At 38.9% G+C, this 25,454-nt stretch overlaps 1 protein-coding gene across 3 annotated transcripts; it reads right to left on the bottom strand.

The window, feature by feature from the left end:
• Positions 1-748: 748 nt before the first annotated feature.
• On the bottom strand, positions 749-24,892 carry LOC131242548 (cyclin-dependent kinase E-1). 3 transcript variants are annotated; one of them, XM_058241257.1, is made up of 16 exons: positions 24,633-24,891; positions 16,992-17,102; positions 13,165-13,268; positions 12,944-12,986; positions 11,383-11,481; positions 10,253-10,322; positions 10,055-10,149; positions 9,680-9,713; positions 9,518-9,602; positions 9,329-9,409; positions 9,076-9,123; positions 7,112-7,144; positions 6,792-6,900; positions 3,851-4,051; positions 3,684-3,759; positions 749-1,157 (listed from the first exon to the last, which is right to left on the bottom strand). In XM_058241257.1, the coding sequence occupies exons 1-15, from the start codon at positions 24,858-24,860 to the stop codon at positions 3,685-3,687; spliced, it is 1,416 nt and encodes a 471-aa protein (XP_058097240.1). In that variant the 5' UTR covers positions 24,861-24,891; the 3' UTR covers positions 749-1,157; position 3,684. The 3 variants fall into 3 exon arrangements, with proteins under 3 accessions (XP_058097240.1, XP_058097242.1, XP_058097241.1); XM_058241259.1 differs by lacking the exon at positions 16,992-17,102 and having other exon boundaries at positions 24,633-24,892; XM_058241258.1 differs by lacking the exon at positions 11,383-11,481.
• Between the last annotated feature and the right edge of the window lie 562 nt (positions 24,893-25,454).

The raw sequence follows: 25,454 nt of genomic DNA, 5'->3' as shown, positions 1-25,454 counted from the left end.
CATGCACTGGTTTCAATCGGCTGAAAACATAGCTCCACATTTTTGAAAAAATAAATAAATTTGATGGGCACTTCTGTCGAGTGGGCCAATGTTTGTGCAGCCCCTATGAGAGGACAAACCTCAGAAATTCTACTTTGGACATGCTTGCATGAATTGAAGGCCTTCCATCATCATTACATGGCCAGAATTCTACTTTGTACATGCTTGCAAACACCAATAGAGAATAAAAATTCACACCACCCAACCAATTGATCTCACCGCAGACAGTCCACAGCTTACGTGGCACTCATCAGACAATCCTAACCAAGCAATCCACCTTTTTTTTTTCCAATGTAAGCAGTAGAAATGATCATGGCACAAGGATAGAAAACCAATTAGACAAGTGGGGACCATGGTGTGGTAATCCAGACCACTGGTTATGTGCTTTGTGGCCCATTGCTATGCCGCCAATATCTTGGCAGGACAATCTTAACCATCCCATCTGTACAGCCTGCAGAGGAATGGTTCATCATCAGAGTTTGCGGCCTCCAGATAGGCGGTTCATCAGCAGCACCACCACCATCATATTGTCCCAGCCCTGCTGATAAGAAAGACAATTAACAAATACAACAAGCTCCACATTCAACTGAAAAATACGAAATATTTTTGGGGCATGCTCCATTATGGGACCCAAACGGATCAATGGTCTAGGTCACTAAACCATGGACCCGCTTGTCTTAGTCAAAAACCCATGTATACTATGCAAAAATGCAGAATACCATGTATCATCACATGCGTTGACATTTCTCCAAAACAGTTTTAACCTCAGGAACGGACTGTGAGAGCTCTTGTTGTGATTACAGAGTGTTGGGAGCTGTATCAAACACTTGAAGCAAGCTTCACCATTGAACATACACATACAAATATATAAATGTTACAGAACAGCGGAACGTGAAATGAGTGACCAGTGCTGGGGCATAATGGAAGGGACCCAATCTTGCGTGTTGAGAAATGTGCCTGCTAGCATTTTTATGCGCAGCACGGTTTCTCATCCTCATTTGAGCAGTGCCAAGGAAGCATGTGACGTCCTCGTCCTCTGAGTCTATTGCTGCCAGACATCAATAAGTTGCCATTTGATGGTGTGGCTGATATGAGAGCCCCAGTTCAGTAATTGCTGCCTGAAAGAATGGCTAACATGCAGTCAGAAGCATGGGTAATGCATACAAGACTGATTGTACCAGTTCTTGAAAATAATAATAATCAAATAAATGGATTTTGATAGACATCCCCATAAAATAAAAGAACCACGTAGAGTTTGTGTGTGTCAATACATGCATAATCCTCTTCCAATCATGGTTGCAAATGATTGGTTTTTCAGATCATAAATCATTCCACTCTCATTTCTCAAGAGTCATTTCAAGAAGCTCCTTGCCTGGAACCTTGAAAGAGATTTAAAGATTTGAGAAAACAAGAGAACAAAACTGATCATTGTATGTATGGGTGCCTCTAACGCACTATTCTCATAGAGAGAAACGTGCTTGAACATCTTCTTAACCCGAAATGGATGAGGAAAGGTTCCTTTTTGAAGGTACTCCCGGGAACAGATCCAGTGGAGACAAGGTGGGGCCTGTAGCTAGAGCTGGGCAGAATTCGACCCGATCCGACGGATCTGACCTGTACCACAGAAGCAGGGCGTACTGAGTACACTCTGTGGGGCCAACTATCATTCGTGAAATTTATCCACTCCGTCCATCTCTTTTAAGAGATAATTTTAGGGCTTTATCCCAAAAATGGAGTGTATCCAATCCTCAAGTGGAGCACACCACCGGAAACAATGTGAATTGAACATCTACCGTTGAAAATTTATTGGGGGCCAAAGAAGTTTTAGATCAAGCTGATATTTATTTTTTCCCTTCATCCATGCCTTTCTGGTCATATGAAGAGGTTGGATGACAAATAAACATCAATGGGGTCTTATAAAGTTTTCAACGGTGGAAATCAATACTTCTACTTTTTCCTGTGGTATGGTCCACTTGAGCTTTGGATATGCATCAATTTTGGGTTCAACCCCTAAAATGATCTGGAAAAACGAATGGACAGCGTGGATAAACCACATGCATTCACGTGGATATGCATCAATTTTGGGTTCAATCCTATTTCGTGTACAACACACCAGCTGTACAGCTGGTGTAGATACGTGTCGTGCAAAGACGAGCGCAGACGCGCCTTGAGCTCCCAGTTGTACGAACAACTCAAATGAGATCAAAGTTACATGGGCCCCACAATGATGTATTTATTATATTCATACCGTTTATCCATTTTTCGAAATCAATTTAGAGCATTAGAAAAAAAAAATGAATCATATCGAAAGCTCAAATGGACCACACCGAAAATAACAGTGAGGACAATGATTTTCACCATTAAAAAATTCGTAGGGCCCACCATAACGTTTATTTTCCATCTAATCTGTTAATAAGGTTAAAAATACATGGATGAAGAGGAAAAACAAATTTCATATTGATCTGAAACTTCTGTGATCTCCAAAAGGGTTTCAATGGTAAACGTTCAATCCCCCACTGTTTTTTGCAGTGTGGTCCAACTGATCTTTATATCTGTCTTATTTTTCGGCTCAAGCCTTAAGACGAGCTCTCCGAATGGATGGACGATTTGGATATAACACATACCTCATAGTTTGACCCACAGACTCAACTCGATTGGACTCGGTTCAGGTCAGGCCAATAGTGCATCGGATCGGATCGAGTCAGCTAACCCGGACTCGGTCCCAGATCGGATCGAGTTCGGGTAGTTACTTGAAAATTTTGGATCGAGTCGAGTTGGATCCAATCTGGTCCAACTCGACTCGGTGCCCACCTCTACCTATAGCTCAGAGGATTAGAGCACGTGAATAAGAACCACGGTGTCAGGGGTTCGAATCCCTCCTCGCCCACGGAGGATCCAGCTACAGGAGAACCAGGAACGGAGAGATCTTCCCCTCCTTCTGCCCGACTCTTTGGTCTTAAGAATGTTGGTTTTAAGAATGAGTGATGATGAAGTTACAACAGTCAACAGTTATTGTTTGTTTTATGTTTTCGGATGAAAAATCAATTTGCCTTGGTGATTTTGAAAATCAAGACCATTCAAAATCATTTCAACTACATTTGGATTCTCAAGCAATTAAATGCAATAATTCAATGTTTAGAAAAACCAATAAAATGAAAAATGATCAAATGAGGTCATGCCCACACAATAATTCAGTTCAACTGAGCATGCAAAAGCACCTTACGGTGTATCCGACACAACCCAAAATGTAAGGTGCTTCCAAAAAGCAGAATGAAGATTTGGGCTGGAAGGGTTATCCATTCTGTTGTAGTCGGGTTGGTGAGGGTTTCGAGCACCACACTACACAGTTTTTCCGCGCTTGCAGCCACAAATCAGTATCCAGAAATTTTTTAGATTGATCTGGGATGAGGAAAGTAAATACTCCAAAAACACGCACCACCTTAAACCCAAAGCAGAATCAGATAACCAACTGCTCCACATAATTCATTCTACTCACGGTTTGGGGCGCATCCAACAGCAGCCTTATACATTTATTACACAGGGAAAAGCTCACTGGTACTATACAAGATTGATCAGTATATCGTTGATCAGAGATCAGTATTTCCAATTTTACATATGTTTAGTTGAAGTGGGAGTGAAATAACCTCAAAAGCGCCTCGATTTCTGCTGCGGATATCCTGTATTTTGCATCCCCATCCCACTTGGATCTTTCCTTCTCAACTGTTTCAAGATCAATTAGGAATTTTTGTTTAAAAATCATATACCAAACAACATTATTTTATTCATAAAAAGCTATCCGAGTTTATGAGACCTGCTGATGAGCCTGAGCAGCGGAACCCCGCTGCATAGGAATGCCGCCAGGATTAATACCACCCAGCCCTGGCTGAGAGGCAAGATTAAAAGCCGTCATGCCTGCTCCAGGTATCCTTTGCATCCCAACTAGCATCTGCCGAGCAGTGGGTCTAGAAGCCACCACAGAGGCTACACTCCCAGAAACTGTATTTCCAGATGCCTGAACCCACAAAACCAGCATATAAGCAAAGAATCCATGGATCCCCAAAAACTCTAAAACAAGACAAGAGTTCCATTCAAATGCATCATGTCTATGTTTATTCATCTTCCCAAAAGAACAACTAATGGATAAGCATGACAGGGCCCTGTAAGATATGCAGTCATGCAAACAGGAATTCCTGTTCTGGCCAATTACCCCTACATGCGAAGTGATGCATAGATTACTCATTGTATAATATTTGCTGTTCTTAATCCACAAAATTAGTGACATGTTTCCCGTGAATGATGGGCCCTCACATGTGTAGTCAGGAACAGTAAAAGGTTGTCATGGAAAAAAGTAAAGAATGCATACACATCACATAAGCGAATGCATGCACGAGGATATTCAATCATTACACAAATGCAGACACATAATGTTTAAAAAAAATTCTCGTTCGTTGTTCTTTATCCGCAAAATTAGTGACACGCTTCCTGTTAATGATGGGCCCTCACATGTGCAGTCAGGAACAGTAAAAGGCTGTCATGGAAAAAAGTAAAAAGAAGGCATACATATCACACAAGCAAATGCATGCACGAGGATATTCAATTATAACAGAAATGCAGACACATAATGTTTTAAATTTTTCCTCGTTTGAACTCATCTTAACTCTCACTGATCATCCCACCTTCAAACATGACAACACACCTATGTAACTAGCACGCATTTGGCAATTCAAAGCATGACATGTTAAAGAAACCGGCATATCTTGATGTCTCGAATAATAATAATAATAATAACAATAACAATAACAATAACAATAATAATAATAATAATAGGGGAATTATTTGATACTCTGACTGCATATGACGCTTGATACATAGAGAATCAGAAACTGTACACGTGGGGGTATATTAACTCAAATAAAACCAACTAGACTGTACACCCAATGATGCCAACTTACAATCCTGAGAACAAATTAGTTGAACAATTCTAACCTCTGATTCATGAATGCTTGCTTGTGGAAATAAGACCATTGGATATTTTCATTTTTAACCATCAAATAAATGTCAACCAATACGATATTCAGATAATCAAATAAGCACAGTGTTTGCTTTATCATACATCTACATTGGTTAACATAACTTAAACAGTTTAATTTGACTACTTGTACAGTGCATGTGCAATTTCGAAGTGCCTACGCATCATCCATCACACTCGGCTAGGGTATCAAAGTATTTCTTATAATAATTATTAATATGGGTTTTGCTAACATTCCCACCTTCATGGGTTACATTAGCAATGTCCCCAAAGCTTTTAAGTGACACGTAGGATGCCCAATCATCAATCCAGACATTCAGTAGTACCATTGGGAGCAAGACATGGTGCAAGAATCAAATCGATCAGATGATCCTAACCCAATGAATGAGGCTAATTTGTTCAAACTTCTAACCATCTGTTTTTTTACGAGCCATAGATCTCAGGGTTAGAATCATCAAACCACAGAAATACTTTGGAATCATAAGCAATACAAAGTGGGATCTATCAGATGGATGTTCAAGATGATGATTGAACCTATATTGTTCTCCACTCAATCTTAACCATGGCATGCCGTAACAGTTGTTATGGGGCTGTAAAGGCCATTGCATAAAGATAACGGTGCCAACTGTTACATGTTACAGGGTCGTAATGGCCGTTATGGGAAAAATGAACCATAATGGCCATTATAGCCCCCGTACCCTCCCTTTATGCCCCCATAAAGGCCGTAATGGTCCATTACGGGGCCGATATAAAAAATTTCGGTTTTTCATTTCAATGAGAGAGAGAGAGAGATCATAAAGGTAACGGTAGTGGCCATTACAGCACCATTACAGCCACCATTACCATTACAGAATACCTTGATCTTGATCGTCTATTTTCTATGCTATTTGATCGGATGCTTAGGATCATCTGATTGGCATGATTTTTGCACCATGGCTTGTCTAATTGTATGAACGAATGGATGGTCCAGATCGATGATTGGGCATCCCACATGTCACTTAAAAGCTTTGGGGAGATTGCTAACGTCCAATGAAGGTGGGGACATTAGCAAACCTAGTGGTGGTGATGGTGGTGGTAATGGTAATAGTGATAATCATAATAGTAGTAGTAATTATTAGGATGATGATTGATGATCGTAATAATTCTACAGAGATAAGCATAAAATGCAAAGAAGAAAATTGGCTAGTCATTTAGCTGTTACAAGAATAAGATATCTCTATCCACTTCACTAGCTAAAGGCAGTTCCATAATTCATGAAAATAACACCTTCCTAATGAGGTGATGCACATTCAAAACAAGTGACATCTTTTGTTCCCCACAGAATGATAAAAGGGGGGCACACCTTTCGGTAATCTTAGCCATTGGTCTGAGGGGCCATCATGATATGGACCATGCCCCAATCTCTCTCCTATCAGATGAGCATAGTATCTGATGAAAATGGACACTGCAGCCAATTGTCTAAATTTAGCTGGAACAATCAGACATCATCATTCAGTGTAGGAGGCATCTCCCATCACCACGGGGCATACAACATGCATGATTTGAATCACCAAGAGAGAGGGACCACATGTATAGTTTGTAGGACCAAGCTTTTTTTTGTTTTAATTAATCAACATAGTACGATTTGGATCACTCAATCAAATTTCTTTTTGATTAATCAAACATAGTATGTTTCCTCTTTATTAGAAGTAATGTGGTTTAAAGTTCAGCTCAAATGCAATACCGGTTGAGATTGTTGAACGCTGCTTGTCCCTTCAAAATCTGTATTGACATCCACCGGACGAGCGGGGTAATTGACAGCTTTCTCTCCCGGTTGGCAAGGTACCAGTGCACTGAGCATTGATGCGACATTTACCTGGTCAAATTAAGAAAGATATGGCGGAATCTATGCTTCATTCATCATGATACCCTACCGTAAACATTTAAGTGCCATGCAAGCCAAGTGTAATGTCAGAAAATGTTATATACTGCTCTAAAGTTGACTATATCAGTCATATAGTATAACTTAGTATAAGAACCCAAAATTCCCAAATATGGACTTACTTTCTCCCGGGTAGTGGGTCAATACGGAAATACCTGAAAAGCAAAAGGAGAAACCAACAAGTTTAGAGAGAGACATGGGAAGTGGAAGAGGGAGGGAGGGTCAAACAGTACATGGCATACACTCGTAAATTACAGAACATAATTTCCAATAATTGTCAAGTAATGGTTTGATATAATGTGTTTGATAAGCAGATGACCAGATGATTGCTAACATTGAGATTGTTCAAAATTCAAGCTTGCCAATTAGTAGTTCAATAAGGTAATAATCAGCAAAATAGGAACATGATTTCCTGCTCCATGGCGAACATTTACCATAAGTTCAACAAGAAACTCATTTAGATACCTACATGGTAATTTCTCCACCATAACAAGTCCACAATAGCAATCCAGATCACATATGACTTTAATCAGTTCTTATATTGTTTATTTATATCTTTTTTTTTTCTTCTTTTTTTTTTGTGAAAGGTAAATGACCACAATCCGGGTTGCACAATCCAAAAGGGGGGTTTGGTAATTTAGGTAACATCAGGATAAAGAAACCCAGACCTAGCCACAACCCTACCTAAGAAAAAAAAAAAAAAAACTGCACTTTCAGCTGTCATTTAACACAGATCATATATCATTCATGGTACATGTGCTTGTCACAGAATCATGATTTCCTTAGTAAGCACTTTTTGCTTCAGATTGAAAGACTAGAATACAGGTAAACAGCATTATTTCCCTTAAACCTAATTTCCTACCAGTGCATTGTTAAAAATGTTCCCCATATTACGCCCCTGAATTCTACATGAAAAACAGTTCTTTTAAACCATGGACATCCAATATCCACAGTTTTATGCCCTCCAGGACTGTGAATGTGTTGTGCATGGTTTAAAAATTGTCCGATATGACTTGTTATCACCCAAGTCATACCAGTTTTGTGGGAAACAAGGCAAATCAGGACCAGACTCGCTCCTGACTCAATCCATATCATGATGAGTTGATCGATATCCAGGCAGGTCAAGATGAGTTGGGGGCAGTCTGCGTCCATTGAGTCAGTGATTTGGACAGTGTGGACTGCTATACAATTATGCCATTGCACAATTAAAGAGTCACAATCATTTTGTATATGGGGCTGAACTAACACAATAGTCCAGCCCCTAAGACTAAGCATGTGGCACTGTGGCAGAGCTTTGCAGAGCTCTCTCATTTCGAAGAGACAAGGATAGAGGTGAGAGGACAGAGGAGAGAGGAGAGAGAAAAGAGAAACCTTGGATTGTAAGAAGAGACAAACATGTATGCGCATTATGTTATCACATTGTGTTATAACTTGTCTTACTGCGTTGTGCATTGCACACACATTATCATCATCATCATCATCATCATCATCATCATAGCCTCAACCCCACTGCTTGATTTCAGCCTTACAAATCCAAAAGCACAAACGTATAGGAAAATATCTTCTGTACACAGTGCACCAAGAGTCCGTGCGCATGTATCTCCCACCATTCAATAACTGAGGGTGGAATCTACACGCATTTCAAAATGCACACTTTGAAACGCTTATCAGATCGTCTTCAAATGGTGGAAGATGAATGCTTCCAAGATTCCCTCCGACCGTCTTTTAAAGCAACAAGATAATGCTTGCTAGATACCCACCGACCATCTTTTAATGGTAGCACATGATTCCCATGCCGACTTTTGACAAGACCGTCTTTTAATGGTGATGACGAGAGCCAATTCCCTCCCCCTCTCCCTCTAAGATTTGAAACCAGCAGTCCTAGTACATACATGCATCCATCCATACATAGATACATACATGCATGCATGCATGCACACACAAACATACATACATATAGCAAACAACATCTAAAGCATGCTGGGTGTAATAAAGAGGGCAACATACTTGACATTCCAGTCCGGTTGCATAGCCAACATAACAAGCATGAGAAAATGAAAAGATAGTTTGAGGGTTAAAGCATTACTCGTGCTCTAATGCTTGTGCCGCAGTTATACGCTTCCTAGGATCATATCTGAAGAGGAAGAGATCAAAATCAGAAACTGATGCACTCAAAGTCATCATTGTAATCCTTACATGACAGACCATTCGGGAACAACAGCAGTTAACGTGTGTTCAGTTCCTTAAATAGTAATAACGGATGCAGTATGGAAAATATCTAAGAATAAGCCTGCAATAAGTGATAAAGGGCCGCTTAAAAGTCTGAAGGTTTCACATACTCGAGCATTTTTGAGAGAAGGTCGTATGCAGGACTTTTTTGAGACAGATGAACAAAACTAAAGAGACCAGGGCTCTCATTGCTGAAAGAACATGAATGGAAGAGAAGCCATGTTAATCCAACATAAATGAATCCATAAACAAGAGCAAGATCTAATAATCATTATGAGGCATCAAATGACAGAACTTACTACTTATGGCCTTGGATACGTTGTTGATCCGATAGCCAGTGTGGAAGATGAACAAGCATAGGCCACTTTTCTGGTGTAGGATGGCCTACAATAACATAGCTATTAACAAAATTCTGAAAGAGATGACCAATGAGGAGAGGAAACCAGCCTATGCCTTCTTACCTAAGACCTTAAATATCTTATCCAGTTGATCGAGCTGCAAGAGTTATAATCAAATATTAGAAATCACCATAGCAAAAAACCAATACATAATCAGATATTAGAAATCACCATAGCAAAAGACCTGGAATGAGTAATGCCCCATTTGGTAGACACCTAGAACGAGTTCATTTTATTTTATTTACCAGTAATTATGTATTAGAGATCTTAATCTCTAATGCATAACCACTATCAAAATGAGATCAACTCATGTCTAAGCATCTACCAAACAGCGCCAAAGAATATAGATTTTAACCCAAGAACTGCTAATCAGATAAAGAAGTGCACCAGTGTGAAAAAAATAAAAAATAAAAATTGTAGCAGAAACTACTATTGTACCTGAAAAGGGTTGGGTGTAGCTTTGACTTCCACTCCTTGAAAAAGCGGCTTCAAGGTCAGCAATTCAGCAAAGATGCATCCAACAGCCCACATATCTTATTTGCAAATTAAGGAGGCAGTTCACACTCATATATTGGCATTTATTAATCAGTTGCCTATTGTAGAAATTAATAACAGTAACATACAGCAACAGGATACCAACAGCACTGGTATAATGCTTGGCCCCAAGGAGCAGCTCCGGAGCACGATACCAAATTGTTACCACAACCTGTCAGAAGCAGTGGCCACATATCAGCTTATGGGGAAGTAAATTTCTAAATGGTTTGAAGAGCAAATAAACAATAAACAGACAGGCATGAAATGCATGGTCCCAAGAATTTTCAAACATAGTCAAAATTGCATGTAGGCATTAAAAGTTAACCAGTTGCTAGTAAACTGCATGCACAAACTATAAAAGTAACTAGTTGCAAGTAAATGAGCTTATAAAGATTGCAGAAGCTTGGTGAATACATTTTTATCAAATTACATGATGGAAGAGACGAGGTAGCATTACTAGCTCCAAATTCATTATCTAATTCCCAAATGCAATGCAAGGACCCCTGAAGAAAATGAAGTTGATAGTAGTGTTAATGAACTTTCTTAGCAGTACCATTGGCCTGGTTATGCATTATAATATTTTTTACTTGGTTCTTATCCACATTAAGAGACTGGCATGATCAGATCATGCAACTTGAGCAAACAAAGGAAGAAGCCTTTTTTAATATATAAGCATCCCAAGTTTGAAGGGTCATAGACTCCTTGCAGATTAATGTACACTGTACAGCACAAGCTGACAACTCTTTGTAAAAGGACAGTCATATCGGAGTAACTTTTGAGTAGCACCTAGAGGTCTGCTCGCTCAAGAGATGAGAAGGAAACTGCATTCATTTGGCAACTGGCAGATGAAATTTTGAAGAATAAATAAGGTAGCCAGTTCAAGCCCTCCTATCATCAACTGTCATTTTTTCACAAGGAAAAAAAAAAAGAGCAGGTGAGACTCAAAAGTCGAGAGTGATAGCTTCCAGTTCCTGATAGTGCATAGTATGCGGCCTTATGATACGACCTCCGTACAGTGATTACTTTGTCCACAATAATCTGGTCACACATTTTAAGTCCACTGGACAGTCCCACAGGGAGGAACTTGAATCAAAAGGTCAAGTTTTGTGCTATAGGCACATCAAGATTTGGTCAGCACCACTATGAACTCTGCAACTCCTAAACTGGAAGATAAGTTTGGGTGAAAGCTCCAACAATAAGCAACCGACCAATAAAAAAACAAAATAACATACCCCATTTTCAGATAATGGCTTCAAGGGGGCCTGGTATATCCTGGCAAGCCCAAAATCAGCAATTTTTACAACTCCCTGTTCGTCTCCCTCACCCATGACCTGGCCCACATAAATTCTTACATGAGGTAGAATATAGAATGATTTCAAGAAGTTAACTCTCCAAAAAAGTTTCATTTTGAAGAAACATAAAGGACAGCTTATTCCCCAACTATTATCTAAGGGGTCATTTGGATGCTTGTAGAATCTTACTTATGTAAACTCTTAACACAGGTAAACTGCTTCAATCTGTCATGTTTGGCAAGGTGGTAAAGTGTCCAGGTAAACAGTTTTCTGTGTTTGGGTACTGGTAAAATGATGTTATGAATTAGAAAGTGCTGTTATGAATTTGGAAAAATAAAAATAATAATAACAACCGCTAGACTGCAAAGACTTAACAGGTAAACTGGATAACTCTTCTTTGGTGTCAAGGTAATAGCTACGAATAGTCATCCGACTCCCAGGAAAGGGTAGAAGAATGGGACCTGCTATGGGTCGAAACAGATATCTCCAATAGAAAGAGTACCTCTTTGATTTCGTGCGAAAGGTTCTTTTATTCCCCCATGCCTGGCCGGTGTCTATACCTAGCCAGGCCGGGAAATCCATAGACATTTATTGACACGTCTCTAACCTCTTTTGTTTGTCTCGTCCAGAATCTATTTTCCTTTCTCATTCTGATCTAGTTATTGAAACAATTGAAAATGGTCAATTCTAAAGTTCTAAGATGTAACATTTTCGGACTGTTTTTGTGTAAACACTTCACAGGCATTTGCTACCAGTGTTTCAAATAGCGCCTGTAGAGTAGCGGTAGCATACACTACGCAGCGTAGCATGGCCGTAGCGCTATGTAGCGTCCCAAATAGCGTAAATCCCCTGTAGCGTACGCTACAAGGGTCGTAGCGTACACTACAGCTACGTAACATGTAGCATCCGTAGCGTAAGCTACAATGTATTTTTTTACTATTTTTTTTTTTCACGTTTTCTTTGTTTCTAATGTTGAGGAATGTAACACTTGTATTATATTTGATACTTTTAACCTATGGGATTTTTATTTCTTTTCATAATTGTGACTTGTGGTTTCAATTAGACATTATTAATTAAAGTGCTTTGCTTACAAAGTTGTTGATGGGACAATTATTTGATTTGGCTTATATATGTGGATTGGCTTTTGATAAATGATAACTAATAACTTTTTTAAATATACTTATAATTGATCAAATGAATCATCTTTTAGGCATTTTTATATTTTTTTTTTCCTTTTTTTTCACTATCTATTATATTTGTCCTATTTTTAAATTAAAAAATAGAAGTATCGTGTAGCTTACGCTACACACTACGTATTTACGCTACACGCTATAGAGGGCTGAGCGCTACGCACCACGCTACCGCTATTTAAAAGACTGTTTGCTACAGGTAAAGAATTTACATGAGTGGGATTTTACAGGCATCTAAACAACCCCTAAGGGCATAATCTCAGGGTGAAATTAGAAATTTGAATAGCTGGGCAAATAAGTCAGATCCTTACCAGGATGTTAGATGGCTTCAGATCTCTATGTATTATCCAATTACTGCACCCAAAGAATCAAAAGAAAAAAAGTTCCAGGGCCATAAACTATAAAAACAGTATCGCAATACTAAATGCATCCATAGCAATGCCACAGGAAGCACAGCATAACAGCACCAAAATCATATATATAACTATGCAACTGGAAATACCTATTTGAAGAAAAAAAAACTGAAACAAACCTATGAAGATAGTTGAGCCCATTGAGCAGCTGCCAGAGCAATGACTTAATTGTGTACTGATTAATAGGCTGGTTGACCTTTTCTCTGTGATGTCTGATGATTTCCTGCAGAGAGAAGCAATGAAAATGCTGAAAATATTAACAGCACATCAAAATTATTGCCTTCACCAGTCTTCACAATGACAAAGAAGCTACAACACCAGTTACATAGACACAAAAAGCTTGGTGAAGGAATCTCTAAATAAATAAATAAAAACAAAACAAAAGACCACATGCCGGGGCCAAAGTCAGCCGGCCACCCAAAGACAATCAAATTCCAATCCTTGTGGCAACGACTCAAAAGAGATGCCAACGAACTCTGGCTGCACTAAAGCCCGCCCGAAAACCAGTGAGTCGATTCTCCACTTGAGAAGGGGCACAGGGACCACTTTGTCTTATAAAATTCTGACATTCCTTAAGCCATGTGTGCCACAGAAAGTAGCAAATGGGAACATCTTCCAAACAATGTTTCCCTGACTGGAGAAAGAGCCATCAGGCTACCCAGCAGTGACATCAAAAATCGAATGATCAATCACCCACTGATCACCGAACAGAGAAAAGGTAACCAAATTTCTCTTGCTGCCTGACAATGAAGGAATAGGTGATCCACATTTTCATTGTCAGTCCTGCACATGAAAACATATTCGGCAATACCATCTTCCTTTACCTCAAAGTATCTATAGCAAGCATTTCTTCGTGATGCCACCCAAGCAAATGCGTGAACAGGGAGGATGAAGCAGGGTGCCAACATCACAGATCTAGACATCAGGTACTTACCCGAGAACCCTCCATTGATCGATCATTTCCAATTCTTTCTTTCAGCATTTGACAGTCAATACTAGCTTCATAAAGAATGCACATGAGCATAGCAAAGCCCCCCCTCTTCATCATCATTTAGATATCTTCGAAAGATCACATTACAAACAAATGAGCCTCCCACGGTGTCATAACAATTCGCCACTTTCACCTCTTTATCAAAAGCTAGTGAAAAGAAAGAGAAAGGAACTGCGCAAGTGTGAACTTCCAAGCCAGGGGTCTTTCCGAAACCACATTCTATCCCCTCAACCCACCACAAATCTCATCCTCTCCTCAAACAGCCCTCAATTCAAATATATCGACTCTCATATAGTATGTCCATGACTGAATTAAGTAATAAAGTAGCAACATCAAAGAGCATAAATCGCAACCATCATAATTATACAGAAAAGAACAAATTTCCAATGTCACATCCAGAACCAAATAAAAAATTAAATCAGCATGTCACCAACAAATTTTAAAAGAAAACAGTAGATGGAGGATCCCACCAAAAGGATATATAGATAACGCCATAAAATAAGCAAAACATTTAAGATTCAACCAATATGGCCACATGAACCTGTCAAACACAGTCACCACGAAACTCTTTGTGAGTCTTTTTGCCAAGGTATGACGTAACGGCTGTTATGAAACAGTAACATTGGCAACCGTTAGGCGTTACAGGGAAAATGACCTGTAATGACCTGTTATGGGGCTGACACAAGTTTTTTTTATCAAAATAAAAAATAAAAAAGGTGCCAGGGGGCCACCCCAATCATAACGGTAATGGCGGTGACTAATACTATTATAGACGCCGTTACCCTTACGGAATACCTTGCTTTTTACCTAATTCCCACTCCCTACGGGCCGGTTTGTTTTTCAATTCACAGGGTAAATGCAGTGTAGATGGGTAATTATTATTTACCCTTGTATTTGACTGTTTATTACCCATAGCAGAGCCTAGCATGTGCTGATATTTTACCATTTATTAATCGATTTGGAGCCTAAATATGAAAATTTGCACTTTACTATTTGTGAAAAATATGAGAGCTAATTTAAAGATGGGATGGAAGAAATAGAAGCTAATTTGAAGATGTGATTAAAGATTCGGAGGATTATTTCCTAAATTTGCTTTTATTATTAGTAGATTTTTACCATCCTAGGTAGATTAGATTAATTTGAAGTCAATCTCTTGGTTGGGGAAATTCTCATTGAAGATTCATTTAGAGTCTATAAAAGGGGTTGTGGTGTAGGAGATGCGCATTCCAAAATTTTATGAGTTTTTTCTTGAGTTTTGTAAGAAGAAGTTTGATATCAATAAAGTATTTCTCACTCTCTGCTCAAATATTCTCATGGGTGTACTTTTGTCCATTTCTTTGCAATCCAAGTCTCGAGATCTTATTGACTCGATAACTAAGTTGCACCATTTTGGTATCAAAGTGGGTGATCGCTGGGGAACTATTGACTCACGGAGCATGTAATCAACTCATGCACGCGGTATACAACTCACTAATTGAGTGGGGAAGCTCCGGCATGGAGAAATACAAAGACCAAAGTTCGAGCACGTAGACACGTAGGGGGAAGGTCCCACCAAGGTCCTAACCAACAACAGGCAACCCCAGCTTATGACAACAAATGATCAAATCCTTTAGTTGTTGGAACGTGGCAAAAAACTCAAAATTGAAGTAGAAATTCCAAAATGACAAAGATTCACAAAGGCAAAGTTAAAGTCGATATCTGAAGTGATTAATGCATTAATGTTGGACCTATACTTGAATTCACCAATGCATTAATTGATAGATCCGCTAATAGTGGCAGTCACATTGATAGACATGCAAATAAGTCTCAACATTCAAATTGAAGCACCTTTTACAAAAGATGGCTATGACACGAAAAACGAGACACGTTCTAGGATCCACGAAGAACTCTGAAGTTACAACAAACAAGTTAGCACCCACGAAACGCAAGCAAAAGAGACATCATCTACAGTGGACTCCAACAAAGGTTGCGTCGAGCCGACACTTAGGAGTGTACCACCAGCTTCCACCAAGGAAGAAGAAGATTCGTAGTAGAGGTGGTACAAGTCCAAAGGTTGAATTGATTTCCAACTCGATGATGACTTCTTTTAAAGCTAAAGAGGAATGATGAAAGCCCACAGCCCACCAACGCCCACAACCTACCACAGGGCCCAACATGTGCTGATTTTGGGCTGTTTATTTATAGATATAGGGCCTAAATATCAATATTTGTAATTTACTATTTATGGATATGGGGGCTGATTTAAGGATGTAATTGAAGATATGAAAAAATGTAATTGAAGATAAAGGGGCTACTAATTTGAAGATTCAGAGGATAATTTCCCAGATTTTCTTTTACTATTATTAGGCTCTTACCATCTTCAGTAGATTAAATTGATTTGAAATCAACATCTTAGTTGGGGAATTTTTCATTGAAGATTCATTTAGGATCTATAAAAGGGGAGATGGTGTACGGGGTAGGTGTTCCAATATTTTTCTAAATGTGAGTTTTTCTTAAGCATTGTAAGAGAAGAAGTTTGATATCAATAAACTTCTCTCCCTCTCTGCTCAAATGTTCTTGGGAGTGTACTCTTGTCCATTTCTTTGTGATCTAGGTGTTGAGATCTCATTGACTCAATAACCAAGATGCACCACAGGCCCATTCCACACATCCAAACAACCCTTATCCGAATACAGAAACTCGCTTCCAACTAGTAACACAATAACAAATGTTTCATCATTTGATTCTGTAAATCCATTGTTAGGGAAGTTTGATTTACCATGCACATGACCTTCTTCACAAGGTCATCCCTATCATATGGTGCCAGAAAACCATCACAGAGGACATGATGGTCAATTCATTTTCTGTGCATGAGCACATCATTTTATGAACATACAGCCATGATGGAACTCAATGAAAACGGTACTAAAAAGGTACTGAAAACATCCAGGAAATTTGTGGTAGACTATTACTCACATAAAGGTCATGCTCGGCATAGTCGAATGCTAGATAGAGTGACATATCAGCATGATTGATGTGAACATTCACAAGTTTGACAACGTTTTCATGGGAAATTTCCCGAAGCAACTGCACATAATATGAGAAAATTAAATAAACAATTCACAAGGTAAGTCAACAACAATCCTCATAGTGCAATATAATCCAGATTTTCATTGCTATAAGCACAGCAAATAACTGTGTAAATGTCTATATAATAAGAAAAAAAAAATGCAAAAAGAGAATAGCATAGTCAAGGGATGATTCCAGGAAAAGAATACTACAGAGCTAACTTACAGTATGAAAATTAGCAATTGCATTGGCTGTTGCAAAGCAAAACATGGGTATTATCCACTATCCAGCCCGAATAGGCATTGCTTTATTTCAGGGTAAGTGGGACCTATCATTCAGGGATCCAAGCTGTTGGATTGCAAACTTGCCCAAATCCTCCAAAGAATCCTAACATTCCAACCACTGGATTTGGTGCATTCACATGTTTGCAATTGGCTATGTTTCCTTCTCAGTCGCCTGTTTCCATGCCAAATTATCAAATGGTATATGTTGCCACCATCTCCTATCCACAATAGCACCCACCAGATGAACAGTATGGTTTTGGGGGGGTGGACGCTACTGCTTACTGTTTTTGTAAGATAGGAGAGCTGATTTTTTAAAATATGGTTGCTGATTTGAAGATACTCTTAAGGACCTTAGGGATATTTTTTGGGTTTAAATGTTACTATCTTTCGGCCATTCCAAATTGGCCAAATCTTTGTAGGCAAAGTTGTTGATATCTTATAGTCTATAGATAGATTTGATTGATATGAGATCAATCTCATAGTTGAAAATTCTTGATTAAAAATTAGAGGGACTTCAGGTGTCTTTTAAGGGGTGTTTGGCGCAAGAGATTAGCTGGTATTTAGTGGGATGGAATTGCTTTTTTCTAATAAATGCACTCGTCGGTGGATTGTCTCTTAATGCCATGAGATTGAGCCTATTCACTTTGGTGTTTAGGTCATCTAGGAGTTATGGCTTAAATACATGTTTTGATTCCATATAGTGTTTGGGTGTACGTGCAATAAAACTTAAAATCTCGAAAACCGTGTTTAAAAACCCACGTTAGGAAGGAATGTGGGGCCCACCTTGATGTCTGTGAGGAATCCACCCCGCCCATCCGTTTTGCGAGATCATTTTAAGACATGCTACCAAAAGTCAGGCGGATCCAAAACTCAAGTGGGCCATACAAGAGGAAACAGTGGGGAAAGAAATTCCTACCGATGAAACCTTCCCGAGCTCCACCTTGATGTTTATATGCTATCCCAACTGTTTATAAGGTCATTCCTGCCAGGATGAACTGACAACACAGAAAACCTTAGTGTGAAACAAAACTTCCGTGGCCATATGAATGTTTCAACGGTGGTCACTCAATTCCAACTATTTTCTCTCGTGTGGCCCACTTGAGTTTTGAATCCACCTCATTTTTGGTTGCATGCCCTAAAATGATCTCGCAAAATAGACGGACGGGGTGGATTCCTCACAAACATCAAGGTGGGCCCCACTTCCCTTCCCAGCGTAAAAGCTTTAGCAGGAAATCCGAAGGATTCTGAAAATCCCTGCTTGCAACGGAAGGGATTGTGGAAAGCCCTCCTTACTCCATCATTTGAACCGGCGTAGGACCCTATGTTGGAAACCCTATCTTTGATATGATGAACCAAACAAGGGATGATTTTTCTAATCAGGGATTTGAAGTTCCATCCCACTTAATACTAGCCAATCCCTTGTGCCAAACAGGCCCTTAGAGTCTATAAAAGAGGGTTGTTTGTTCTAGGAGGCATGGAGCATTACATTTTTTTTAGTCCTATGAGGCTTCATTTAAGTATTTGTAAAAAGTGAAGAAGTTCTAATAAGATTCTTTATCCCTCTCTATCCCAATATTCTTGTGGGTGTGTTCTTCGTCCATTCTAACACATCAGGAATCAAAATCGCATTGATTCGATAACTAGATTGCATCATTTAGTACCACCTGGTGATTTTTTTTTACACCACATCGTCTCCTAATGACTTCAAAGAGAGTGAGACAAGAAGGATCCACACAATCAGCCCAACTAATCCAAGCGCTCATAAAGCATCTAGATCAACTCATGCATATAGTACACGATGTCACTAATGAAGTGAGCGAGCTAGGGTATGGGAGAATCTGGAAACCGATGTTGGAGCAGAAGAATGCATATAGCAAAGTCCCTAACATGGTCCTATCCAACAAGTTGGTGAAGACACCAATTATCATATTCTTCAATTATTGGAATCTGATAGAGAATCTGGAATTAATGAAGAAATTTTAGAATCAATGCAAAAACTCTAGAATTCCAATCTTTGCATGTAGATGACTTCACTAATTGGCTAAGTGGAAAAGATGCCCAAGGGAAAACTCATGCCCATGACCTCCATTAAGGATATCACATATTTGTCAAGGGAACAAATTGGTAAATAAATATACCATGGAATCTCATACCTTGACATAACGGACTACATTTACAAGTATGAAGATCAGAAAATTCAAGATACATTAACGGTGAAAATTGTTCAAACAATTTAATTTTGGGATAGTGACTTAGCAACAACAGTCTCATAATTTAATTGGTTAATTTTGAGTTAATATATGCCTAACGTACAATTTTTTAGAACCACGCACATAAGACCCACCTTGATGTATGTATTGTATATCCATGCTGTCCATCCATTTTGCTAACTCATTTTAGGGCATGGTCCAAAATGAGGCAGATTCATATATCAAGTGGACCAATAGTGGGTGGTGCCCTAAACGTGGGGAGCACCTCGATATCTTTGTATATCCATGTTGTCAATCTGTTTTGCCAATTCATTTTAAGGCATGGTCCCAAAAATAAGGCAGATCTAAATCTAAGGCAGATCACTAGTGAGTGACGCCTTAAATGTGGGGCCCACATCCATGCATTTGTTGTATATCAATGTCGTCCATCCTAACATAGGACAGCATGGTCTACCCTAGATGTGCGGAATTAAAATTTAAGATAAAACACAAAATAAACAATCAATTTTTAGCATGGTTATTCATCATAAATAAGAATTATCTGAAAGAAAACTCATCAATGATCATTGTCATCCATTACAATCATGTACTACTAAAGATTCAAATCTGAAAAGTGGATCCTACAAAAGAAAGGACTTTCATGTCTCACAAGGGTCAATTCAACTATCCAACGTGATAATCTAATCCTTTAACAAACTGCTAGATCAAATAGGATTATCGGTTGGGGACGTTTGAATAAATCCAAGAAGTAGGAAATTCACGAATAGAATTCCAAATTTTTACAAATAAACTAGATGAAAGAAAGAAGAAATCAGAATAAGATTAAAATGATTAACCAGAGAAAGAAAGTAGCATAAGGAGTATAAGGAAGATGAATGTCTCACACCTGGCTGTGAAAAAGCTCCATAGCTTTATTCTTTTCTCAAAAATAAATAAATTAAAAAAAAATTTAAAAAAAATTCATCTACAATGTTTAGGGATTAACTCCCTTTAAATAGAATTTTCAAATAAAAGGGAAAATACCAAAATATCCCTAGTTACTTGTATTAGAAACAGCTTAAACAAGAAACTAACAAAAGTCTTAGTTTAGAAACAACCTAAGTAGCAAACTATAAAAAAAAAAAAAAAATTCTTAATACTAGAATTTTATGAAAATCAGGAAATTAACTAAAATAGAAATTTCGAAAAATAGAAACTTCTTAAAAAAGAAATTTATGCAATAGGAAATTAATATAAGACTATCAAACTAAAAAACAAAAAAAAAAACTTCAACAAGCTTCTCTTGATTTTCAATCTCATCCTATCCATAGTGATGCTTGTGAGGACTGCTTCCGTTGAGGATAAACTTTAAACGGTTAGATGTCCTCATCACATCCTTTTTGCAACTCATTTTAGGGCATGGTACAAAAAATTAGGCAGATCCAAATCTAAGGCAGACCATACAATAGGGATTGAATTCCCACCATTAAAAATTTCTTGGGACCAAATTTTTTTTAGATCAAGCCGCTATTTGTGTTCTCCCTTCATACAGGTCTATGCGACCTTCTCAATAGGTTCAATGACAAATAAACACAACATTGTGGAAGTTTTTAACAATGGGCATTCAATCCCTACTGTGTGGTCCACTTGAGATTTGGATCTGCTTCATTTTAGGGATGGTCCCTAAAATGAACAGGAAAAACTTATGGATGGCATGGATATACCACACATAAATCAAGGTGGGGCTCATGCAACGAAACAATGAAAGTGCACTAAGCGGCGTACACCACAGAGTATTAAAAAAATTAAGTGTATGTTTGTCCGTCCGTTCGTTTTTCTAGAGAGAGAGAGAGAGAGAACTGAAAAGAAATGAGAAGGAAAAACAGAGGGAAAAGGAGAGGGGGCACACAAGAGGGGGAAGAAATAAGAAGACGAAGAGGAAGCAGTTGTTGTCGCTGCTGCCGCAACAACCCAAGTCGAAGAAGAAACAAGTAAGTTTTTTTTTCTTTTTTTCTTTTTTCCCCCATTTTCTTTAGGATTACCACGCGTAACAACTGTTACAGGACCGTTACAATTGTTATGCCCTATAACAGCGTTACCATCCAAAAAATTTGGGGGTCCCCATTTCAGACCCATATCGCGTAATGGCTTCAGCCGTTAACATTACGTACCGGCCATTACGTAACCATTTTTGCACACCTTGCTAAAGACCATGTGGAGATCCTCCTCTCCCTACATTCCTATATTTTCTTTTTTCTTTTTTGGAGAGAGATCCCTATATATCTCTATTGGCTATCTAAGTAGGAAAAAGCCTGATGCAGGACAATTAATCACTTGCTATAAAAGCTCAAACTGTTAGAGCATAGAAAATTAATTCCTTTATCTCATAACCCAGGCCCCACATCTCGTGGGTTAGGACCTCAGCCGAACCCCCTTCGTGGGCCCCAAATCACATGAGTACCACCTCACACGGGCCGCCCACCCCGAGGGTGTCCCCGCATCCCATAGGCTACCCCACTTGAACCCGTTGTGAAATGCGCATTAATCACCTCCGGTGAAGAATCTCGAACACGAGACCTCCCCCATGGGCCCCGCCCACCCCAAGTGTGCCCCTGCATCCCACAGGCGACCCCACTTGAGCACAGTATGAAAATGCCCCTGCATTAAAGCCTCAATGGTTGATCGTCCTAACATAAATCAAAACTGATTTTCTGATATGTTTGTCTCATGCCTTGAACTTTGATCAATCACTCTCCCAGAGTTTCATAGCATGACTAATAAGTCTAGTCCCACGATAGTTAGTGCAGTTTCATGTCTTCTTGATTCTTACAAATGGGCAACACGGTACCTTTTTCCCCATTCTTTCGGCATCTTCTTTGATCTTACGGTCTTGTTTTGACAACAGTGTTGACCAAAATATGCATGTATCTCCTGCGCATTCCAAAACTCTACCAGTGTACGATCCAATCCTAGGGCCTTTATTGTCTTCATCTTTTCAAAGCTTCTTTTAGTTCAGCGATAATCCTACAAGAGTGTCTATGGTTTACGGCCTCATTTGTGTTTATGATTCCTCTTATCCCTATGCTCTTAAAGTGATTATTTAACGCTATCTGAAAATAGCATCTCCACCTTCCATTGATCTCATTGTCCTTAACCAATATCCGCTGGTAATGATTCGTAACGCATCTCACCCTTCAAAAAAATCTCTTAGTGCATCTAACATGATCTTTGTCCTTATCCTTTATCTCTCTTTTTCGTAAGTTTAAAAACATCTTTCTCACCTTCTCTTGTCCCATCATCGAATTCCTCAAGGTTACCCTCACTACTTTCTCAGCATGCCTATTAAGTGTTTCTATATTCTTCTAATTCTTCCCTATATTTGTTAGCATAGATGTGTGTTAGGATAGACATGTATATGGACGTGTATCTATACAGCCAGTTATACACAGCTATAGGTGTTTAAGAAAGCCTCAATAGGTAGATTATACATATCCATAAAGATTGCCCAACCATTGCAATCCATGTTTTGCCACTTTCCTAATGCACTTAGCCATCTCATTCCACACAACATTAACTTCTTCCCAATGTTGTCGAATCGCGATTGCAATCACAATGATTGCATATGCAACCATTTTTCTTTTTCTTTTTTTTAAAAAAATTTAAAAACATATATACGTGAGAAAATTCAAAAAAAAAAAAAACTACAAAACAAATTATAAGAAATTAAGGAAAACTTCTATAAATTAATAGATAACTATACTTAAAATACATTTGAGATAAATAAAATCAATTAAACAATGAATTAAACATTAAGTGCTTGAATCTTGATCTTCCAACTTCCAAGAGAGGGAATGCAGGAGAGAGAAAGATTAAGACCACTTGAAATTAAGAAATGTAAGAGAAGAAGAGAGAAAGAGAGTTTTGAAGTGAGCATATAGCAAATGGAGGAGGTTTGGAAGCCTTTTTATAGGCAAAAAGTGTTTTTTTAAAGTGCCAGCCATTGGCCAATATGCGATCGCGTATATCGCATACATCATTTATGCAATCGCATATTTTTGCATATGCCACATGTGCAATCGCATGTGCCATGATCACATATGTGATTTGCATATGGATATGCGCATATGCGATCACATACGCGCATATGCAATCGCACATGACAACAATGCTTCTTCCTTAACATTCCACTTTCCTTCTTCCATAAATTTATTGCTTAAAAAAACTGCTTTCTCTCCATTTAAATTGCACTGCCTTGTTTTTTGACAACTACTAGTTTCACTTCATCTCTTCCACCTCTTAATATAAACATCCATATCTAACCTGCGTTGCACAGTCAAACTCCCCTGGTATAATCTTGCAGTCTAAAAACATAATTAGAGATTCACATGGATTTTAGGATTTCTTTTAGGGTATATAAAAGGGGTTTCTTCTAGGAGATGGGGCATTGCATTTTCTAAATTTTGTGAGGTTATAGTAAGTATTTGTAAGAAGTGAAGAAGTTTCAAGTAAGTTGCTTATCCCGTTCTATTCTAACATTCTTGTGCGCTTCTTTGTCCATTTTTGCTATTTGGGTATCGAAACCTCATCAATTCGAAAACCAAATCACATTATTTAGACCGCTATCCTAATGACTTCCTTTAGTTCCCAGGTAGGGAACAAAGGGACTGATCATCCTGCTTCATGTCAGAACACAGCCTCCCTAGCTGCGAAGCAGGAAGTCAGAGATTTTCTATTTGATTATTCATAGGAGAGTTAGATCAAATCAAAAAATTCTAGGGCATCACTCATTCAAGATCCCCCAAAAAGATAACATTATCGTAGCTGCAATCCACATCCACATATCATTTTCAAGAACCCTTAATTACACAGATTTTATATGCTGCTGAAACAGCTAAGCACTAACCCAAGAATACTGTAATCACGAATCGAACAGAGAAGCATCGCAGGAATTACAATTTCAGGAAAAACCAAACGCACAGAGTCTATGAAAATCAGACCTATTGAGATATGAGATGTTAGGGTTGAAAGGCATAGGATGAGATGATGGAAGAGAAATGCATGCATGCTATCCATACCATAATCTCTCGGATGGCAGTCGGAGAGACGCCATCGCCATCTTTGGATTGCTTGAATTTCTTGATGGCAATGCATTTGCCCCTGTTAGACTGGAGCTTGCTCTTGGCGAGGAATACCAGACCGTACGTTCCCTCGCCGATCTTTCCCACCAGATCATACTGCTGCAGCCACGCCGGTCTGTTGCCGCCGCCTCCCCCGCCGCGGTTGTTGCCGCTCCCGTCCCCCATCTCTCTCTCCTTCTCCCTCTCTCTCCCCCTCTCCCTTGATCGCAAAGAAAAACTTTGATACTCTGGCATAGTGAAATAGATGATACGCGGGCATATACAAATCGCTGGCAAATTGCTTACCTGGATCACAAGTAATTCATATTAAACCGTCCAAACAGAAGCAGATGTATTATGAACCAAAATGAGCTTACTTGATCATTTTATTATCAGCCTAGGGAATATTTTATTGTACGATTCAAAACGAAGAATATCCAATGGTCTGATTTCAACAAACAAGTGTACAAGAATCAGAGGTTGGGATTTTTAAGAGATATGATTTTAAAGTCTTTAATTTGAAGACAGCGGGTTCCAAACGTTAGCCGGTTTGATTCAGTTAATGCATACGACGTGTACTATTTCGAAGTGCCTGAGTATTAAGCGCCATACACAGCCGGAGTATAAAAACCCTACTTTTCAGACCGGAATATCCCAGGAAGCTGACTAACTCCGGTCTTTTGCGCTGTATCCGGAGTGAGCGTTCGTCTCCCAAAAACTAATGCTTGAAAGGTTAAATGAAGTGGATCCTATCCGTCCATATAATGGTCCTCTCTGTAG

Source organism: Magnolia sinica, chromosome 4, assembly GCF_029962835.1.
Source record: "Magnolia sinica isolate HGM2019 chromosome 4, MsV1, whole genome shotgun sequence".
In the NCBI taxonomy this organism is placed as follows: Eukaryota; Viridiplantae; Streptophyta; class Magnoliopsida; order Magnoliales; family Magnoliaceae; genus Magnolia; species Magnolia sinica.
Note: the sequence above shows the minus strand (reverse complement) of the source record. Positions and strands in the feature narration are given on the sequence as shown.

What these genes read in the sequence shown, in the direction of transcription:
- LOC131242548 (XM_058241257.1), bottom strand. Translation starts at nt 24,860, where the DNA reads ATGGGGGACGGGAGCGGCAACAACCGCGGCGGGGGAGGCGGCGGCAAC. An exon ending in TGAAGCCATCTAACATCCTG is followed by an intron (nt 11,482 to 12,943) that starts GTAAGGATCTGA and finishes TATGTGGGCCAG; the next exon opens with GTCATGGGTGAGGGAGACGA. An exon ending in CGTATCCAAGGCCATAAGTA is followed by an intron (nt 9,410 to 9,517) that starts GTAAGTTCTGTC and finishes ATGTTCTTTCAG; the next exon opens with CAATGAGAGCCCTGGTCTCT.